The 22,869-nt window shown below is 45.2% G+C and overlaps 1 protein-coding gene across 2 annotated transcripts in view; it reads right to left on the reverse strand.

The window, feature by feature from the left end:
- Positions 1-22,869, reverse strand: part of DOCK1 (dedicator of cytokinesis 1) — a 493,559-nt gene that overhangs the window by 348,109 nt on the left and 122,581 nt on the right. For both annotated transcript variants that reach the window (XM_077877225.1, XM_077877224.1), the window contains exon 23: positions 18,129-18,237. In XM_077877225.1, the coding sequence (XP_077733351.1) occupies positions 18,129-18,237 (109 nt within the window). The remainder of the gene's footprint in view (positions 1-18,128; positions 18,238-22,869) is intronic.

A 22,869-nucleotide genomic window follows, 5' to 3' on the forward strand; every position in this document is an offset into this window, starting at 1 on the left:
CACGACACGCAGGATGCCCGGGCAATCCTCCACCAGCGGCTTCCACACCAAGCAGGGCCCCTGGAGAGACGTGGGGAGGATGCATTCCAGGGAGAGAGGCCTCTGCACGCAAAGACAGCAGGACAGGCAAAAAGCACAGCAGGCAGGAAATGAACAGTCTTCTGGGGCCACGTGTGGAAAGACGAGGGAGCAAACAGAAAGCAAGGGAGGAGGGTAGCTGACGCTGATGGGTGTTGGGGCCACTCAGGAGGGGACATGCATGGGCCAAGGGGAAGGAGCCCAGGGCACGTTCCAGAGCACGACAGAGCTGTCACTTCCTATTCCCCCGTGGAAGCCTCTATCTGTCCCCTCCCTACAAGCAGACCCAGGCGGACACCAGCCTCCCAGGTGTAGGAGGGCTGGGTACCACTCGCTTTACACCTGGAGAAGGAAAAAGGCACGTTCCTGTGTCTGGGGTGAGAACCGATGCCTGGTGAGAAGGCTCTCCTCCTCGTTTCTACAACTAACCACCCCCTGCCTGAGGTGTCAGCAGCCCCTCTGGGTCATGGAGAGGAGAGGAACTCAAGCAATAAAACCTCAGGAGGGCACCTGGGGGGCTCAGTAGGTGATGCCTCAGCCTCGGCCTTTGACTCGGGTCATGATCTCGCTCAGGTCACGATCCCTGGGTCCTGGAATCAAGCCCCTCAGCAGGGAGCCTGCTTCTCCCCCTGCTTGTCCATGCTCTCTCTCTGTCAAATGAATAAAATCTTTAAGAAACAAAACCCTGTGGCTTAGACAAGGCTCACAGTAGAAGACAAAGGGAAGAGAGATTGGGGCACTCATCACCCTCTTTGGGTTCAGGTGCATTTCTGTGAAGAAGCATTGTGAGCCCAGCCACAGGGCAGGGGGAGCGGGGAGGAGCGGGTCCTGAGATGCTTGGACTGTGGGCTGGGCTGTGAGGAGAGGCTCACGCACTCACAGGCTGCACTTATAAAACCTCTATAAACTTGATTTTAAAAGGAACCCATCGGGACTCTGATTCTGCTGGTCCGGGGGAGGACAGAGTGAAGAGACTACCGAAAATTCTGAACCAGGACCCAGGCATTCCTCCCCAGGTGGCTGGGGCGGCTGTCACTGGCAGGTGGCAACCACAGCTAGCTCCATGTCACAGCGCAGAGACCTACCAGAGAAGAGATGAGAGCAGAAGACAGGGAGCGAAGTCAGTGAGGAGACAAAAACTACGCTGACCCCTTGGGTTTGGTGGGATGTAAGGAGAGCACCCAGGGGCACCCCTGCTCAGCTCTGGGGACCACGAGGCAGCACGCAGTGTGAAAAGTCATTATCTACCCCTCAAGGTAAAAGTCTCAAATGAGCAAATACACCCCACGGTTAGAGTCCACCCAAGCGCAAATCCGTGAGCAAGAATCCTCACACATGCGGATCCCAAAGCCGCCCAAGAGAACACCAGCTGATAGTTCCATGGCTATGAAACCATGATTTCTCCTAATGAAAGGAAATATAAATGGATGGGCTTTTTAATTCTCTGAAAATAGTACTTATTTGCCAAAATATAGCCCACGGGTTCAGGAACATTCAAAAAGAGATGACATATTTAATTCATAGAGACAGCAAAACCTCACTTAACTACCTTAGGGGCGACAAAGGTTGAGAGTGAGCTCACACCAGACTCAGAGGAGGTTATGAAAACAATTAGGAAGCTAATGAGTAGACACTGGGAAGGCGAGAGGCAAATTGCAGGCTGGCTAACTCTATCCTCGCTCATGACAAGTAAAACACCAAAGGTGTCATTTAAAAAATATTAAATTATTGGGTAGGAAACTCCAAATTCAAACAGAATAAATAAAACCAATTTTTAATAGCCTGGCATTAACGACAGGCTGGTAGAGACAGACTCGGTGTCAACTGTGATACATAAGAACCCACTGAGGGCTCCTTCCAGGAGGAATATGCTCGTTCAGCTCTGAGATGCCAGCAGCCAGAGGTGCCAGCAAAAACTCAGAGGACAAACACAGCAACCCGAGCATCTCCAGATGACACCACACTCCCCAATCCAATGGAAAGAAGCTGCAGTGAAGGAAAAAAAACCTCATGATGGCTGGATATTAAGTAGTAAGTATAATACAAAAGCAATCATCAATCAAACCCGGGGGGGGGGGGGGGCGGAGGTAGTAGAAAGTCTGGGAAGTGAGAGCGATAAATTTTCAAAACGATGAAATGCTGTCACTTTCAAGTTTTTAAAAGAAATTAACAACCTGGCTTAGCATGGTATTGGCAAGAACTGAGAATTTCTGAGCGGGGGTGGGGGGGTGGGTTACTAGAAATCCATTACTTCTGAACTCCCTGGAAGTGACCTGGTGGAAATAAGACTTGAGTCCACCTCCTAGAGTCTAGGACACCTCAGGTCTAAGAGCGCCAGCAACGACTGAACCCCACTTACGCTGCGTATCTGTCAGGCAAAGCCTCACTTTCCTAACCAGAGAGGTGAATGGCAGCAGAGCCACTACAATAATTATCCCAAATTATAAATAAGTGGGGGTGTGAATGAAACTATGCTCCACTGAACTTAGCACAGTGTCAAAAAAAAAAAAAAAAAAAAAAAACTAGGGAAAAGATTTGAAGTATCACACAGCTGGTGTGCTAATTTTGGGAGCTACAATTAGTTTAAAACAAAGACACATCACGTTTACAGGATTGACTACTGCATTACACACTCAACAGATTTCTTTTAAAAATCTGTCTCTGTGCACACTTCAAAACAATTACTTCCCAGTGCAAGCAAATGATGGCATCTTTATCCTTTTCAGCCGATGCAAAGTTTCTTTTGCTGTTCACTGTCTATTTTAAAGAGGTGACCACTTCCTTTCTAGAGAGCGGATCACAGAGCGTAAATGCAGAGAGAGAGCCTCACAATACAGTCTAAAACCCTTTCCTTTATTCTACAGACAGAGAACAAGCAAATTCAGTGGAGTAGAAAGTTTCTGTCTGAAGGAACTGGGATTCAGAGACTCAGATTCCAGGCCGAAGATCAGAAGAGGTGCCCCCCGACAAGCCAAAGCCCAGGGACCAGCGGTGAGCAAGTTCTACGCTTTGATGGCGGGGGTGGGGGGTGGGGGCGGGGGAGCACGTGATGTAAGCATCTGACAAAACCAAGTAGGCCACACGCATCCCATTTAGGCATTTCAATGCGTATCAATTATCCCCACAATTTAAAATTCAGCTTTTTGATAAAGGGATCTTAAAAATATTTAAAGCACACAGATTAAATATTCCAAACGAAAGACAAAGGTTGTCAGCTTGGGAAAAACAGCAGCGATACGCTGCTTACAACATGCTGTCCTCAAACAAAGGGACGAGGAAACATTGGAGGAAGGAGATGCTCCACAACAACGAACAGAAGCGGGTGATTTAGTGGATTGGAAGTCATCAAACCCTTCATGCCTTGGTTAACACCATTTGCACATATTTCCCAGATGAAATTGTGAGGAAAGGACTCTCCCGGGGTCCCATGCCCTGATCCAGTGCTCCTTCCACCCTGCCAAGAAGGAAGCTTGGCAGAGAAGCAGGAGGAGGTGTGGAAGGAGAGTGGAGAGCCCACAGGGCAGGCTAAGGAGCACCAAGAATCCCACAAGTGATGGGAAGCCAGTGCAGGGGACGGAGCCATCTTCATGTCGGACAGTGGTGACTCAGGCCACACCAGACCCTCCAGAGAAAACGATGGACACACTTAGAAAATGATCGCGGTCTTCTACAAATACCTTCCACAAACGCAGCATGTCACTTGTATGTTTTAACACCTCTTCCGCTGATCAGGGCGCCCTGCGTGAAAACAGTGCCAGCCCCACAGATCCCCCGAAGTGGCTTCCTAGGGATAGGTTATCGGAAGTCCCTGGCAGGGCACCTGCTGGCCATGCACCCCAAGAAGGCGCTCCTAAGGACAGGCACAAAACTCCAAAAGGGAACTTGCCCGATTCCAGGAGAACTTTCTTCAATTAAAAACATATTTTACTTAAAAATGTAAATGAAAATAGTTATCCCAGGACAAAAATAAAAGAACTAATAAAGAACATCATAAGATAACATTTCTAAGAACTCATGTAATTTTCATATTGAGAGATCCCTGGAGAAAAAGTCCATTTCCTCCCTGCCCACCATCCCCCCACCCCACCCCATTTCTTCTCTGGGAGATCCTGTCCTTTTCTAAAAATATAATTTTAGATTAAAAACATAAACCCATAGTTCAGTTCTCAGTCCACCTGGAATCTCAGATATTACATCTGATGATTGGGAATACATCATGCTCCCCTTCCCAGCTCTGAGGACGCAGCGGAGGACCAAGAACGCCCCCACCCCATGCTTCCTGCTCCTGGTGCAACTCTCCACTCCAGCCCCTAGGTTCCAGTCTTCCAAAAAAAACCAATGGACTCCTGCAACCCCCCACTCTCAGGACAAAGGGGACCTCGATGGCTCAGTGGGTTAAGCATCTGCCTTCAGCTCAGATCATGATCCCAGGGTCCTGGGATCGAGTTGCACATTGGGCTCCCTGCTCAGCGGGAAGTCTGCTTCTTGCTCTACCCCTAACCCCTGTTCATGATCTCTCACTCATGCTTTCTCTCACGGTCCCTGTCTCTCTCAAATAAATAAAATCTTGAATAAAAATAAAATTAAAATTAAAATAGTCCTCCTACCGGTTTTGTTGGATCGAGATTTGGTGATAGGCAAAGTTTTAATAATGAACCACAAAGAACACTGAGCACTTACCTCAGCTTGCTGCCACACACGGCTGCCCACTGCTCCGTGGGCAGAGTAACTCTGGCTGCAGTTGGAAGGTGACGACACTAAGTCCCCGACACATAATAGACCCACCCAAAGGGGAAATGCAATTGTATAACCTGGAGCGCACCGACATCCTGCTGAACCAGTGGTTTGCTGTTGCACCCACTATATGGACCTGGAAAAATAGAGCAGCAGAAGGAAGAAGGGGCCAACTGGTAGACCACATACATCAGCAAGGTGACTTCCAGGGGTAAAGGATCCACAAAGCTACTCCTTTGAAGGGGTGACAGATCCACAAAGCTACTTCTCTGAAGGATTCACTGATGAGAACATGTAAGCAGAATCATGACCTACCAAGGAATTATCAGAGAAGAAGACGGGCCTGACAAATGGCAGGAGGAATAGTATTTTCTTCTACCTTAATATAAAATGAATCATTTAAAAGAAAAACAATGAAAGGACTTGCCAGACACCTAACCTCTCAAACACAGCAACTCTGCGTGTAATCTTGAGCGGTGACCACACAAAATGTATAATGTCACCATGATATGAAATGTTATAAAAATATCATTTTCAAATTTTGATTACACTTTTGTTATGTTCCACCTCACCAGACGATGAGGACTGTTATTCTTCCTCAATCATTAAACTAGAGAGAAGAGAATTTATGCTTTAAAAAGAAAAAAAAAAAAGTGTCTCTAAGAATCAATCACCGTATCTAAAGGTTACGCAGGCAAGAATAAAACCTGCTTTGTTTTAATAAGATGCACCTTTTATAGCTTTTTTTCCCCCTTTACCTCTTCTCTAATTCAATGTACCATATTGAATGCATAGGATTTCCCAAGGGAAAAATAATTCTGCTTGAATTATAAAAGTGTCACATTCACAGTTCATAGAGAATAATACTGCTCAGGTTCTCATCAAAATTATACTGCCTAGCACAGGATTCTAAATAAAGCCAGCGTAATGTACAAACTTATTATCTGACTCAGGATGTCGTGAGAAGAGCACTGGGCTGAGAGGCGTTAAACTGCAGGCTGACCCTCCCTCACGGGAGCCACTCTATTCCTGCGTGAGTGACAACAGCTCTAGGTGTGACTTTCCCGCTCCCCGATCCCACAGTGTTACCTACTTGAATGCTTTTGAAACTGGACTCCACATACTCCACATAAAGTCCATGATTTCACCGGTACATATACAAAAAATAATTCTTTCCACCATAAGTTCTGCCCAATAGTTTTAATGAAATTCGTAATTATTCGCTATGATGGAGCTGATGATTTTTTAAGCACACGTAGGATACACTCCTTTTTCACACTTGCTTATGCAAGAGCAACCAGCCAACAAGAAATAAATTTCTTGCTGGGCATATTTAAGATCTGGTCTTTTCTCTGGTCTCAGCTTGGGCTACTTGGCATGCCGGCTGGAACACCAATCCTACATGAAGGCATTAAATAATCTTTCCATCCGCCAGTGGACAAGTCCAGGGCAGAGCTGCAGGGCCCATTGCACAAAGTGACAAATCTGAATTGGCCTCAGCTACATTTACAAACGTCACACGGGCCCTCCTCCGTCCTGCTGGCCCTTCCAGCTCCCTCACTGCACACTCTGCATCACGAAGCTATTTTTCTTTTCAATTTCTCCGAGTCTGCTCCTTCCAGGAATGGTCACTCCTTCACATCAAGAAGGTTGGCGAGGGTTCATTCTGAGAGTTGTTATGGATCTAAAGAGAGCGACGGGCCCTCTGCGTCTTCTAGGATTATAAACAATATGAAAATACGAGCCTCTGACTACGGGTGGCCATTCGCCCCTCGCACAGACAACTGAGCCGAGGGAGGAGATATTCTAACCCCTGGGCACGGCCGTGCCTGCCTCATGCCTTGGACTCCCCAGCTCCATGAATCAATTATTCTCCTTCCTTCTGGACCTAATTTGAGTTGGGTGTATGCAATTGGATTACTGCAGCTTTACAGTAAGACCTTTAAGACCTGAAGTCAAGTAGTGGCAGGGCTGTGACACTGTCCTCCCTCCACGTTGGGCTGGTTATTCTGGGTCCTCTGACTCTGCACAAATCAGAATCAACTAAGATTTCTACTGAGATTACAATGAATGAATAGATCAAGTTGGGAAGAACTGACATCTTAACAGTATTGAGTCCTTTTACCCATATGCTGGGGTAACTTCCCATTTATTTGCCTCTTGTTTGAAGCTTATGCAATTTGCAGTAAAAGAGGCCTCACCACAGAAAATCAAAATACAAAAATGAACACACAGCAAATGCATTTATAAATAAATCTACAAACCTACAGCAAATGCATTTATAAATACCATTCCACAAGTGACCTGCACATAATAAGCCTTTGGAGATCCTGTCTCTTCCTTTCACTTGAGAAGATTTTGTTTAGGATTGACTGGACAGTTTTTAGACCATTTTAAAATGGTCTTTCTAAGAAGGCCCCCTCATCCTTCTTAGAAATAAATCTCTGGGAAGGGGGTTCATGGGGCAGCTTCACCTTGAAGATGACAGAGAAGAGCCAGTGGACATGGGATATAAAGGTTTCCCTCAACAACTCAGCTCCTAAAATATAGACTTTTTACATGATTATGCTTCCTGCCCATCCCTTGTGAAAGTTTTTCCATTATTACTTCTAACGGACATTGCATGGCACCAGGAGGATCAGAGAGATGGCAGGCATCCAAAGGCTTTGACAAGTGAGAGTGCCACAAATACGAAGGATTACGATTATTTCACGCTCCACAATCCAGCTGGACAAAAGCAGCAAATAAATTCCCTCCACACCAGATGGGAGTCTGGGATTGGTATCTCCCTCCACTGCGTTATGTAACCAAGCATCCAGTAGCAACAAGCTCTGTATCTGCATAATTACCAACAGCCAACCGGCCAGCAGCACCAGTAAGCAGACATTGGATTTTGGGAGGAAACAGGACGCTGTCCAAAGAGAAAAGGAAATGAAAACCTAATCCTAAAACATAGCAATGCAGTCAGAAATGGCAGGAGGACACACATGAGGAAGATACCTAGAATGTGCCACAAGGAGTAAATAAAGACGTTCCCATGACAGAGTGAGCAGAGTCATTAACACAGCAATTTCCAAAAAGAGGCATCCAGCGGGGTCTCAGGAGAAGCCCATATGCTCAAAGTCTAGGCCCCCTACAACCTCCACCTGCTTCTACACATACTTCCATCACTCATATGCTTAAAGCCAAAAATTTGGTAGGTGATTATGACCCCTCCCTTCATCTTCCTCACTTCCTATATCAGATCTCCTACCATGGCCTGCAAATTATACCAGCGGTTCTCCATCTCCTTCTCGAAACTCATCATCAGTACTGCATGGTTCTCGTCCAGGAGCAATTGTGCCCTCCAAAGCCCAGGAGGCATTTGGCAGGACGTCTGGAGATACTGTTGGTTGTCTATGCTACGGCATGCATGTCGCTGCTAAACATGTTCCACTGCACAAGAGAGCCCCTAGGACCAAGAACTTTCAGCCCCAAAGGTCAAGAGTGCTGAGGTGGAGAATGCTGCTCTGGCCCCAGTACCATGGTCTCTCACCTGGATTCCACGAGAGCCTTTCACCCCACTGCTTCCTCTCTCAGCTGCTCCAATCCATCCTGCGGATGGCAGCCAAGGTGATCCTCTAAAAAGCCAAATCTGATCTGACCAAACCCTCGCCAGGGCACCTGAGTGGCTCTCTGGACCCTTAACAGGGCCACAGGGCTCGGCCCAATATGTCCACACCCACCTGTCCCTCCTCTCCTCACAGTCCTGGCCTTCCCGTTCCCACTCTATCCAGCCACACCCACAATTCATCTTGCATTTCACAACAGCAACAAATACCTGCCTGTCTGCTGCCTCTACCTGGGACTTCCCCCATTTTGTACTTTCTTTAACCAGCTCCTCCTTGGAACCATCCTTGAACGCCTCAACTATTTCCAATCCCCACCCTGATATACGTTGTCATTCTATCTCTTACTTTTCCCAAAAAAACATTATAATCTAAAATTAGAGGCTTATGCCTATTTTGCTTAAAATCATGTATTGCCATCTATAACTATGTTTATGGGTGTAGTTATTTGGTTAGTTTCTGGCTCATTCTTCAATGCAATCACCATGAGAACAAAAGCCATATCTCTGTTATTTGTGCCCAGTGCCTGGCACACAGAATGAACATATTATTAAGTGCATTTTAAAAATACATGACCAAATAAATGAAGGATGAGGTGCTAGTCATAAACCTATCCATGAGGCCTGCTGACACTCACAGGGACATTGAATAAACCCTGACTGTGATAGAGGATGGAAGGCCAGATGACACCATGCCCATTGGCAGAAGGTATATGGGGGGGAGACCCAGAGGCAGAGGCCACAGATGGGGGAGGGGAGCTGAGGGAGAGACCTCTGAAGGTCAAGGTCAGGGATGGAGAGAAGGAATTTGCTGGAGCCACAAATTCAAAGCAGCACTTTCCCCCTCAGTGAGCATCATAAGGAGGACAGGACAGAGGGGATGGCCAGGAAATGCCCGGAATTCTGCAATCCCAAATTAAAGGCTTGTCCTCTGACACAGATAGGAACATAGGGGTAATCAGGACAAAGGAAACCTGCCACGGAATTTTTGAAAAGATAAATGCCAACAACTACTTATCAATGAAATCATTTACCGCAGGCTTAAAATGCTAAAAGCAAACTGCTAGTATTCAACAATGGAAAAATTAATATGATGAAAAATCACTTGATTAGGTAAATGAATGCACATCAATTCAGGTCCATGTTCTGAACTGGCATAGAGCCATCACAATCATAATCATGACTGCTCATTAATATGGAAAGATGCTTGTGATCTAATGATACAGGAGCAGGAAACCCAATGGCATCTCTGTTGGAACTATCAAAATGCTCACGACCATGCACCACAACTGGTGGAAAACCAATACAAATGGTTGGTTTGCTGAAGCAGAGCAGCGACAGAAAGGACTTATCATCTTTTCATTTCTGCTACTGTTACAATGTGCTGTGCTGGACATGGGGAGGGGCTTAAGGGGGCAAGTATATCCACACAGGCAGCTTCAGATAATGTCTTGCCCTGTGGGCAGTACCTCAAGCATCCTAGGGGAGCAGCCAAGAAGACGGTGGAATTGCCCTGAAAAGCACGGAGGCCAGAAGAGACCCCAGAAATCCAAGGTTAGGCAAATGCTCTCCTGAGTACCAACCACTCTGGCAGAAGCTAGGAGTCTGATGTGTTCAAATCCCTCCGCCAGACTGCGGAACTCTCTGCAGAGTCTGGAAGCCACGGACCACAAAGCAGCATGAGGAAATTGAAAGTACTTGGAGGTGAAGGTTTACTAAGAACAAGTCATAAAATATTTTCTTCACCTTTCTGTGGCTTTGTTTTTGCTGCTTTCTTTTTTGACATGAGTCATGACTTCACCTCCAAGCGTCTCGTCATCTGTGTACAGGGAAAGCTCGCACAATCAGAACAACCCAGAACATGAGGCAGATGAGGGCTGCAAGCCCGGGTGAAGCCAGCCCTGCAGGGATACCTGCCCAAGCCCGACTTCCATGTGTCCCCTCCTACTGGTGCTCACACGGCAGCCGGAATGCTCTCTACACGAGGGCAGCCCTGGCCACTTCCAATTCCACATGTCGCCCAGGGGTCAACACCGTCAGCATTAACCCCACACTGATTAGACATGAATGATCTTGGGCAGCCTCTCCAGAATTTCTGTGTGAGAATCTGCATTTTAATAAGACCTGCAGGCGATCTGTGGGCACACACTGAGGCCTGGGCGCTACCCCTCTAGCCCTTCCTCAGCCACTGGCATCCTCAGTAGGGCAAGGAGATGAGAGCTCTTCAATCCAGATGATTTTGGGTCATGAGGGTACTGGCCACGGAGATGAGGGACCAGTATGCAGCTTACAGAAATTGGTAGCACCCAAGCCAGGAAGGTGTACTAACAGCAAACAATGAAACATTGTTTTCTATTTCTTTTTCCTTTTCCTTTTCCTTTTCCCTTTTCCGGTTAGGGATGGTTATTGATTGTGTTGATTAATCCAAGAGTTCCAGAGATACGAGTCAGGGCTTTGCTTGCCTGTCTCTCGTCACCCATGTGGACAAGGATGGGGGGGTGGGTGGTTTGGGTGGTGACCTTCTGGGTCATACTGTCTGCTTTGGGGGGAAACCCTGTTGAACCATAACATTTGGGTGCTGAGGGTCTGCAGCCCAGGAGAAGCCAGCACAAAGGGAAGGTTTACATTTGATTGAGAATCAGCAACGAGCCAGGCCTTCTAGAGAGTTCTGCTGACACAGAGAGGAGAGGGGAGGACTGGGATTCAGGCGCTGTAGGAATGTGCCATGCCTGGAAGTGGTGACAGTCTCCAAGGACCGCTGTACCGAAATACCACAAACGTGGCCTCTTAAGACAGAAATTTATTTCCTCAGTGTCCCTTCTGGATGCTTGTCTTAGTTTGGGTGGTTAGCACAGATTATCCTTGCCCGACGCAGCCACTAATCCCCGTACCAACAGACGCTACAGAAGCAGGTGGCTCCCGTGGGCAGAATGGCTCTGCAGCCACACAACACTGAACTTGAGAGGCTGGTCCCGCGAGGTGGGCAGTGATGTGCAATCACAGGGAGAACCAGGGCTCTAGTGAAAAGCAAGGCCAGACAGTGGCATTGAACACAACCAAGCAGACGAGAGGCCCACAGATTCATAACCCGGGGGCGTGTCCTCACAGCTCTGGTGAGGACTTTCACAGGCCTTCCAAGCATTAGGAAATCTGGCTGCCCCCCAGTAAACCAGATGGAACCAGGGCTTTGCCACACAGAGAGGGCCAGCCAGGGAGGCTTACGAAAGCACTGTTTATGGAGTCAAAAACGAGAAACAATCCAAGTTCCCAAACACAGAAAACTGGTTCAATCAGGGATGACAAAACCACAAGGTCATACGCAACCTTAAGAACAATGTTCTTGAAAAATAGTACAGGATGTAGGGAAATATATATGGAAAAAAATGAAGGTTGTAAAAGCATGTGTAGATGCACGTACGTATCTGTCAATGTTCGTGTATGTACAGATCACATATATCACATAAGCTCAAGTATATCTGATGACACTAAGGAGATAAGGAGAAAAAGCACACCATTATAAAGACAAACATGCTAAAAAAAATAAAAGATGAACATGCTAAATAGTGTAATTAATCCACGGGAGATGAAAGATAAATGAGTCTTATTTTTCTTAATCAATGTTTGGCATTTTCCACTTTTCTAACAAGATCGCAATTACATTTAAAACCGAGGGCAAGGACATAATAAAATGCTGCTTTGTTTAAGAGAACCAGTAAGATGACATCCTTTGGAAATCTCAAAATCTCGCACCCAGCACAAGAAGCAGCAATTTCCATCACCGAGGCCCTGGGAGGTCAGGAGCCCCCCGTGAACCTGACATCAAGAGTCTGATGACTCCTGACCCCGATTTGGCATCATCCTCAATACACTGAGACAATGCTTCCTGGGGACCAAAAATTCTAAACTCCCAACCTGTGACAGGTGGTGTGGCCCCCAGACACTAGCTTAGAAATGGACAAGTAGCAACGAAGTCTTCTGATGAGGAAGGAGTTTAGACAAGCCGTACGGTGAGTGAGTGATGCTCGTTTCAAGTCAGGACATGGGGTTTAAGGAACTGAAACGGTGCTTCTCGGAGGACAAAAGTCCCCCCCCCCCGCCCAAACGGCATTGAGCACAAGCATGGTCCCTTCCAGAGAAGGCCAGACGAAGCAGCACCACGAATGATGAGGGAGCAGCCCCCGGCAAGGAAGACAAAGCCTCCCGCATCTGGGTGCCAACCTCTCGCATCTGGGTGCCAACCTCAGCCCGAGGACCTCGATTTCGGGCCCCCTCCACCCCCGTGCAGTCTGCTGAGCTGCAGGGGCCCGAGGCTGTATGAGACGCGGGAGACACAGAACACGAACCCTATTCTCACCCTACACTGAGCAGGAGATACAGGAGATGAAACCTCAAGAATGAGGGACAGCGCGTTTTTAAATGTGGGGTGAGATACACTCGCCGTTCAGGAAAAACACCGTAGTGCCTGTCAAGATGCAGTTTGGTTGTTTTCTTTTGTTTTTATTGAAATACATTAGTTCAGAATAGACCAGAGGTATTAGAACAGAAAATGCCAGAGGGTATTACATGGAATAAAGGTAAGAACCTTCTCGTGAAACATCTTTCAGCTTCACACACACACACCCACACCCAAGAATCTATTTCTTATTGTGGATCATGGTCAGAGTTTCCCTCTACAGAAAATTCTGGATTTCTCAGCCCCAGACACACCAGCAGACTATGCCTCAGAAGCAAGGTGGACTAATCTCTAAGATTAGTCCATAGAACTAATAATGTTAGTAGTATCTTTGCAATTCAGTGAAAACAGCAAAGCCTGTGTTAACTCTAATTGTAAAGCCCCAAACACCCCAAACGTAGCACTGCTACCCACGAGTGGTCAAGAAAGAGAACCACCCGCTGCCATCACAGAGGGATCATGACCGAGATCCTGTCCTCCCCAAAAACTGCATGACCAGCCCCATCAAACGTCCTTTACTCCCCTCAAACACACTCAATTTAGAGGCATTTGGTCAAAGTTGTTTTTGTTTCTTTAGGGGGAGAGGCAGACAGAGAGGCAGAAGGAGAACCCAGCATGCAGCCCAGTGCAGGGCTTGATCTCACAACCACGAGATCATGACCTGAGCCGAAATCAAGAGTTGGATGCTCAACCGACTGAGCTACCCAGGTGCCCCTGGTCAAAGTTATTTTTTAACTGCTTTACACAGGAACATATAGTACGTCCACTTAGATGGAAAGGTCCACCAGAGGGTTTTTATGACTTTACGGCTCCAAAGCATCAGACACAGAGCTGCTGTCCACCGAAGGGGAAGACCATGTGGGCTCTGTTTCTGAATACTGTCAATGACCGGTGCTTAGCAGCATTCTCCAGAGAAGTTGAAGACAAAGTAATGTGGCTCTGGAACCAGGCAAGCCTAGGCCTCAACGGTCACTTGGCCCCATGCTAGCCATGTGGCCTTGGACAAGTTAGCTAATATTTCTGTTTGTTTGCATCTGAAAGCAATGATAGTCCCTATTTAATAGCTTCATCATAAGGATCCAATAAGCTGATACATGTAAAGCACTTAGGACAGAAAGTGATCAATGAATATCAGCTGTTGCTATTCTAGCACGTGGAGCTCATGATTTTTTTCTATCAACTATCGGAATTAATTCAAGGAGGCGTCCCAACATCCAGATGTTTCGTGTTCTCTAGGGGAGGCACTCTACTTGAGTCTCTAAGAATTAAAGGAGAATTGGTTGGGTCGGCCAAGAAGATTTCTGAAAGGCAGAAACTGGAATCCGACCCATTTCTCCAGGCAGCTGGAAAACATCACAGCTTTCTGAGAAAAAGAAGGCCACCACCAGATGTGAGTTTTAGGAAAACACTGACACACAGTCAGGAAATAAGAAAGGACAGGTACGGCACCGAGGGAGTAGAGTTAAGAAACTTTCCGCAGAATTTTATCAAGAATAACTGTGGAATGAGCAAACACATGTGTGATATTAGAGCCAAGGAGAAGAAAAGGAAGAATGGCCACATCTGGCTTCGCAGAAGCCACATCTGAGTGCCACTGAGTCATACGTGAAGGAGAGGTGGACCACGATCACTCAGGCGAGAGCAGAGAGAGAACCAGAGGGCCCTGGCAACGGTACAAGGCCCCTCCTGTAGGATAGGATGGGAAGGAGAGAAGTGTGATGGCAGTGAAGGGTCCCACAAGCACCTGCTGAGGGTTGAGAATGTCTAGGCATGATCATAGACAAAGGGAAAAAGCAATCTGATATACAGACACAAGGTTCTAGACTGAGAGGATGCATAAGGGATTGATCAGAACCCCAGAGGCAGAGATGGGTGGGGAGGACCTCCGCACAGGTGGAAGGTTAGTTTCAGGTAGCAGGACAGGAAGTGAGAAAGGTAAGGTGATGCTAGACAGATCGCAGAGGATCTTTTCAGCAAAGCAGACAGACTACAATCATTTGCTGAAGGTGGTGGCAGGGGGTTGGTGATAAACCTCAAGCTTGAGAAGTTGCCGGAAATAGCTGCTAAGGTAAATTCACTAAGGAATTTCAACATTAAAAAAAATTTTTTTTTAGTAAACTGATATGGTTGTGATGGAAAGGAATATGGAAATTCCTCAAATAATAAATAGTATTACTGTATGACCCAGCATTTCCACGTCTGACATACACCCAAAACAAGTGAAAGCAGAGACTCAAACAGTGATCTGTAAACTCATGTTCACAGCATTATTCACAATGAATAGTATTATTCATACTGTCCGTCCGTGGACGCATAAATAAACACAGTGTGGTCTACAAATAGGAGGGAATACAATTCTGCCTCACAGGGGAAGGGGCTCAGACACCTGCCACACACTCCATGGAAGAGTCCAGGAGACGCAGGGGAAGGGGCTCGGACACCTGCTACACACACCATAGAAGAGTCCAGGAGATGCAGGGGAAGGGGCTCAGACACCTGCCACACACTTCATGGAAGAGTCCAGGAGACACAGGGGAAGGGGCTCAGACACCTGCTACACACACCATAGAAGAGTCCAGGAGATGCAAGGGAAGGGGCTTGGACACCTGCTACACACTCCATGGAAGAGTCCAGGAGACACAGGGGAAGGGGCTCAGACACCTGCTACACACACCATGGAAGAGTCCAGGAGACACAGGGGAAGGGGCTTGGACACCTGATACACACTCCATGGAAGAGTCCTGAAGCCAGTCACAAAGAGACAAACACTGTATGATTCCACTTACATGAGGAACCCCGAATATGAATGTTTGCAGAGACAGAGAATAGGATGGTGGATGCCAGGGACTGAGGGAGGGAAAGAATAGGGAGTCATTCTTGAACGAGGACAGGGTTTCTGTTTGGAGAGATGAAGTAAGTTCTAGAGATAGATGGTGGCGATGGCTGCACAACAGTGCGAATGCGCTTAATGCCACAGAACTGAATTCTTGAAAATGGTTAAGATGGTCATTTTTAAGTTCATTACCATAATAAAAAAAAAATTTAAGGGTCTGGCAGCAGCCCTGAGGTCAGGGGCATTCACTGAGGGACAGTGAAGCAGCACAAAGGTGAGTCTGTCTCCAGAAATACACAGATGCCCCAGAGCACGGTCCAGAAGCACAGGCATCCACGGCCCCCAGCAGAAGAGGGAAGGACAGCGCAGCACAGCCCTGAACCCCACAGGTTTCTCTCCCACATAATAAAAACATACTGTCCCCTTCGTACACATGCTCACTTACATTCATTCAACCACTCACGTACAACGTCTGCTCCGGAGTCAAATGGAAGGCAGCGCGGCTGACAACTACATAGACACCAAGTTCGTCCTGCAGTTAATTATTGCCCCAAACTCCTCTTGCCTCTCTCTCCCTTGAGGCATGAAATATGGGAGCTGACTCTAATCTGCCAGGTGGATGGAGGTGGTGGCTGCAGTTTTGGGCAGGTGACTGCAGGGTGCGGGCTCCGGTGGACAGGGCAGCCTGTCGCCACCCCCACCCACCAAGCCCATCGGCTCACCCCACATGATGCCAAGAAGGCACGAGAGCCCACTGACATCTCAGTCACAGAGAAGGGCACACAGATCATCTCAAAAAGCAAAACGGCCGCCAAGGGCCACCCTTTGAGAAACAACATGTAACCCCTACGAAACGCCGCTTAGCTTTTCCATATTTTCTCTGTAGAAGATGATTCACAACTATATCTGTTTCCACAGAGCAAAACGTAAAGAGGCTGAACAATGCAAAAATCATGGTCCTGGGATGGGAGTCTTTCAATCTCACCCATAGAGAGAGCACCTATTGTGCAAGAACAAAGTACAAAATTAGCAGCAAGGGAGGTAACGTTTGGAACAAGACTCCGTCACCCGTCTCGCAGATGTAAAGTTGGCATCCACACATGAACATCCCTGAATTCACTTCCGCCTCACAATAAAACACCCACTGGAAGGAAGGTCTTACAAGACTTCAGTCACTAATTTGACACAGAGGGAAGCAAGCAGACAAAAGTCAAGCCCAATCAAATTTAATAACATTTAAGAGTATATTTGGAAATCTAAAATTACTGCTGGGCTCAAACTTCCTGTAATTTTTATCTATTCTTACACCCGCCGCGCCTGGTTTTCTAAAATGCCACAGGATGTCGTAGTAAAAGTCCCCAACACATTGCTAATTTTAACCCTGCTGCCATACGGAAGCGTGGGGCAGCACCAAGGCGCCAAAACAGTCGACCTAAACCTTCAATATATGAACCACATCGCTTCCTGTATAGATCACCAGGGTTTTGTTTTTTTTTTTTTTTACAAGAAATTCACATAAGATCAAGCAATTCCACTGAAGGCTCCAGCAGCAATGAGATCAAAGGGCCAGTGTGGCTCCGCCAGGCTGAGTTATGTGGGTTCCCCTGGTCACAGCAACCATCAGACACACCTGACACATGGACGTCTTCGTTCCAGACTGAATGGTTAAGCTTGAAACGGAAATCACTCCCAAAACATCTTCAAGACAAAAGCCATAAAGATGTTTTCTGAAATCACGCATCAAGAGAGCATGAAGGAAAGAGAGTAGCAAAGACAGCTATGGCGAGCACTTGTGTGAAAGCGGAGAGTTAATCACTCAGAAGACTCTTGTCCTCTGCGGGAATCAGCTTGGGCTGCCAACTGCACACCATACCTGACTGCAGTTGGTTGGCCCCATGGAAACTTCCAGAAGGGCTAAAGCCGAAGAGCACACACGGCCCTGGGGCTGCTCCAGGGGCCCTCCCCATGCTCCGCCTCCCAGCATTTCCACACTCCAAACCCACGGACCAGCAGACCTCACAGGAGATGAAGGCATCTTTCTTCCACGGGGCAATAAGGGTGAGAACAAATGATCCCAGTGGTGAGAACAGTGGGACCAGGGAAATGCTGGATCCTCGCTCTTCTGTGCAAGCCAAAGCCTCGCAGCAGGACGAAGACATTATGACCATTCCCACAAGGTAACTCGACTGATGCCTGGACACCTACCCTCTGTCCAGACCCGGAGACACCCTGAACAGTGACGTGCAAACATTATTCTCATTGGCATCCTCACATTTACGAAGAGTCCATTCAGAACGTCTCCTGGCCAAGGAGCAACCGCAAGGGCCAGCCCTGGGCTGTCCCCCGAGCTCACGCCTGGAGGAAGCAGAGCCTCTGCCACTCTCATCCCTCCCAGGGAGCCCTGCAGCTCACAGCGGGCCTACCTTCACCCTGACAGTCTGGTCCGACACGCTGCTCATCATGTCGCTGATGGATCGGAATAGCTGCAGCAGAGACTCCATGAAGTCCGCCTCTCCTTTGTCTTCGTACAGTCTGCAAAGGAGCACAAAAGACTCTCTGGCACCTGCCAGACAGGGCCTCACCACTCCTGGCTCCTACATCAACAGCCATGAGAGGTGTTGCCTGAGTGGCAGGTGAGAATGTGGGGGAAGATCCTCCACGTCCATGGAACACAGGAGGCAGCTCAGAAATGGGGTTCATCTGGACCACAGGGCTAGGGAGAGATGTCCTCACGCTCAAGAGGCTGGTTTTTAACCACACCATCTATTGCCTTTTTCATTGTAACATAACATAACATTTTATAAATGAAAAACACAGAAATGTATAGAAAGGGAAAGAAGGAGAGAAAGAGGAAGAAAGGAACAGAGGAAGGAGGAGCAGAGAAATTCATCCTACCTACGGAAATGACACCATTAGTATTTTGGTGTATTTCTTGCCAGTGTTTTTTTAAACCCACGGTGTCACATAATTAAGATAAATTTAATTTCCTGAATTTAACACGATCTTGTAGCCATTTGAAAATGAAAGAAGAGTAAATTCGGGCAGCCTGGGTGGCTTAGTGGTTTAGCGCCGCCTTCAGCCCAGGGCCTGATCCTAGAGACCCGGGATCAAGTCCCACATCGGGCTCCCTGCATGGAGCCTGCTTCTGTCTCTGCCTCTGTGTGTGTGTCTCATGAATAAATAAATAAAATCTTTAGAAAAAAAGTAAATTCGAAATTACTTTATTTCAGAATAATGACACTATATAAATGTATTCATCACAGAATTGATGGGAATGGGAAAATCTTCGAGAGGCGGAGCATTTGTTCAATAAATGGGTAATAAGGAAGTTGTACATTGGTTACATGTATACAAATATATGTTGCTAATTATAAATAAGTTTCAAGTATAAATTATTTATTAGCAGTTACTTCAAGTTGCTGTGTTACTAAAGAGCAATGCATTTGCATTTTAAAATGTTGCAACGCAGATGTTTTCTTAATATAGACTAGTTTTCTGCCTAATTAAAAGTATACCATACCTGAAAACTTGTGTACAATGGAAAATGTTATAAACTAAGTGATAATTAATTACCCTAGAGATAATCTTATATTTAAATGAGTTCCATTGTAAACCAACAAATTCTGTCTAAATTGGGAGACTGCAACCTAGTGTGTCTGTTTCATAAAGGATTTTATTCAATAGGAGTTTGTTTAAATGGTGCATAGCAAACAATCAAAAATATGGAGTCATGAACTTCTGCTTGCAGGTAACACAAAGCAACAGATCAATGTTTTACAGACTGGTCCAAACACTTGGGAAGGCTTCAAGCATGCAGTTGGTCTCCTCCTCAGGACATATGCCAATTCCTAGAACTACGTGGGGTAGGAGGCTGAAAATGTTGGTAGAGTGGGTTTTTAATCAGTCTCCAAAGATAATGAATGATAATGAATTAGAAAATGCCAGGGAGACAGGTCCCAAATGACACAGCAGACTTGCAATTGAAAACCCTGGAGAAGCAAGAGCAAACCAGATATAGATGGAGGCTCAGTAAATACAGCCTTGACTCAGCACAGCTTCTGTGGAGTAAAAGGTCACCCCCACTGTCTCTGCCTAGAAGAGGAAAAGATGAATCATCTCTGAAAGAAGAACACATCATCTGAAGCTACATTTAAATAAAAATTAACTAAACATAGAAAAGAACAGACCACATGGCCAAGTGAAAAAATTTAAAAAAAAAGAAAGACAACAAAAATAGAACCACAGGTGGTCAAGATATTGAAGTTAGCTAGCAAGAACGTCAACATAAATACAATTATTATGTTTTAAAACGGGAAAAATAGAGAAAAAAGATGAAAATATGAAATAGATGAAGAAAACAGAAGGTAAAATGTGAACGTTTAGTAGAGAAATAAATCTACAGAAAATAATCAGATGAAAATTTAAAACTAAAAAATATAATATATAAAATTTAGAATTCATTACATGGGTAAACTAAAATTAGACCAAGTAAAAGGCAGAATTAGTGAAGTGGAAGATGATCAACAGGAAAATAAATAAGCACAGAGACAGAACACAGAAAAATGTGTTAGACATAAGGTATAATAAAGAGGTCAAATACACGTGTAATTGAAGTTCCAGAAGAAAATGAGAGACACAATGTGGCAAATACAACACTAGAATAGTTAACGACCATAAATTTGTCAAAATGAATAGAGAAATCAACCCAAAGTCCAAGAAGCTCTGAAAATCCAATATAGGATAAGTAGAAACCAAAGCATTCCTACACAATCCATAGTAAAACCGCTCCTAACCAAAGAAACAGCAAATTGTAAAAGCACCTAGAGGAAAAACAAGCAAAAAAACACACTATCACCTTCAAAGATGTAACAAGAAGTCTGAAAGCCAACTTCTCACAAGAAATTGAGGGAAAACAAGAGAAGAAAATAGTATCTGGAAGAAGAACTGTCAAACTAGAATTCTATTATTAAATAAAAATATCCTTTAAAAACAAGGAGAAAATAAAGGATATTCATATAAACAAAACGTGTAGCTGACTTTTATTAAAAGAAATTATACAAGGAGTTTTTTGGGGGGCAGAAGGAAACAAGCCATAAAGAAACAAGGAATTGAAAGAAAAATGAAAAAAAACAAGAATAAATATAAAACATATTGAATGAATACTAACTATACAAGATACCAACAGTTGTGTCTTACAAGGCATAAAATACAAGTATATTGAAATGTATAACAATAACAATAAAAAAAGAGATTTCATGTGGAGATGGAATGTTCTATTCTAGTCACATCTGGTATTATGTGAAGGGTGGCAAAAGTAATAATTTCAATTATTCTGTAAGAATTCAAACACATGGGCAGCCCAGGTGGCTCAGCAGTTTAGCATCACCTTCAGCCCAGAGCCTGATCCTGGGGACCCGTGATCAATTCCCGCGTTTGACCCAGGATCAAATCCCAAGTCAGGCTCCCTGCACGGAGCCTGCTTCTCCCCTGCCTGTGTCTCTGCCTCATTCTCTCTCTATGACACTCATGAATAAATAAATAAAATCTTAAAAAAAAAAAGAATTCAAACACACATGTTGTCATGTGTAAGATAATCATTAAAAGAATAGTAGAAGAATGTGTCACTAACATGTTAAAAGAGGAGAAAAATGAGACAATAAAAAGAAAATCGTGCTTGGTACAAAAGAACACAAAGAAGGACAGCGTAATATAGATGGGTAAAAGAGAAAATGAACAGAAGAGACAATAGGTGTAAACCCATCACATACAAATAAACTATAACTTCAGTTAAAAGGAGTTTTAGACCGGATAAAATAAAAGATACAGCTATGTTTTTGTGTGCAAGAGACAGACCTTAAATATAAGGACAAAGAAAGCTTAAAAGGAAAAGAGAAGAGATATTCCATGCAAATATTAACCAAAAGATAAAGGGAAAGTTTTCATATAGATAAAGGGGTACAAGCATCCCTGGGAGACACTGCAGGTTTGGTCTCTAGACCATCACAATTAAATGAGTGTGGCAATAGAGTCAAATTAATTTTCTGGTTTCCCAGTACATATGAAAAATATATTTACCCTGTAGTGCAGTCTATTAAATGTGTGACAGCATTTTATATATATATATATATATATATATATATATATATATATATATATATATTAAAAAGGGGGGGGGCGGCCCAGGTGGCTCGGCAGTTTAGTGCCACCTTCGGCTCAGGGCGTGATCCCGGGTACCCGTGATCAAGTCCCGTGTTGGGCTCCCTGCATGGAGCCTGCTTCTACCTCTGCCTGTGTCTCTGCCTCTCTCTCTCTCTCTCTCTCTCTCTCATTCTCTCTGTGTCTCTCATAAATAAATAAATAAAAATCTTAAAAAAAAAAAAAAGAGTACATCCCTTCATTTACAAAAATGCTTTATTGCTAAAAAATGTTAAAAATCACCTGGGGTTTCAGCCACTGATAATTGCTAATCACAGAGCATCATAAAAAATACAATAATAAACAAAGTTTGAAATATTGCAAGAATTACCAAAGCACAACACAGACAGGAAGTGACCAAATGCTTTTGGAAAAATGGTGCCAACAGACTTGCATAATGCAGGATTGCCACAAACCTTCCACTTATAAAAACCACAGTATCTGCAAAGTGCAATAAAGCAAAGAGCAATAAAGTGAGCTGTGCCTGTAAATCCACAAGAGAGAGATCACAATCCTAAATCCATATGCCTCCAATAACACAGTTTCAAAATCTGTAAGGTGTGAGGCATGAGTCTTCATTATATCGAAATTTCTACCAAGAATCCCTCAAAGATGAAAATTTAATGATTAGTTTCTCTGCTGCCAATCAACATGTTTAAAACACAGAAATGGTTGGTATTTTACAGCACTCCCACTGATGCACCTTTCTGTAATGAAAGGGACGCCTCTAGAGTCTCACCTCTTGGTTTTATCACATACACCAAGAACAGTCACTTGTTTTACCCACCTTGAGGTGAAGGAAGGGTGAGGAAAGAACTCAGAGGGATATCAGTAAATAGATAGATGAGTAAGACCTAGTTATCATTCCTTGCTCTATTTACACATGGTAAGTTTTCATTATCAGGGAATGACGAGATTGTTGTCTATTAACTACATTCTATTTTTGTGACCCAGGAAATGATGGCAGAA

This window comes from Canis aureus, chromosome 29, assembly GCF_053574225.1.
Source record: "Canis aureus isolate CA01 chromosome 29, VMU_Caureus_v.1.0, whole genome shotgun sequence".
In the NCBI taxonomy this organism is placed as follows: domain Eukaryota; kingdom Metazoa; phylum Chordata; class Mammalia; order Carnivora; family Canidae; genus Canis; species Canis aureus.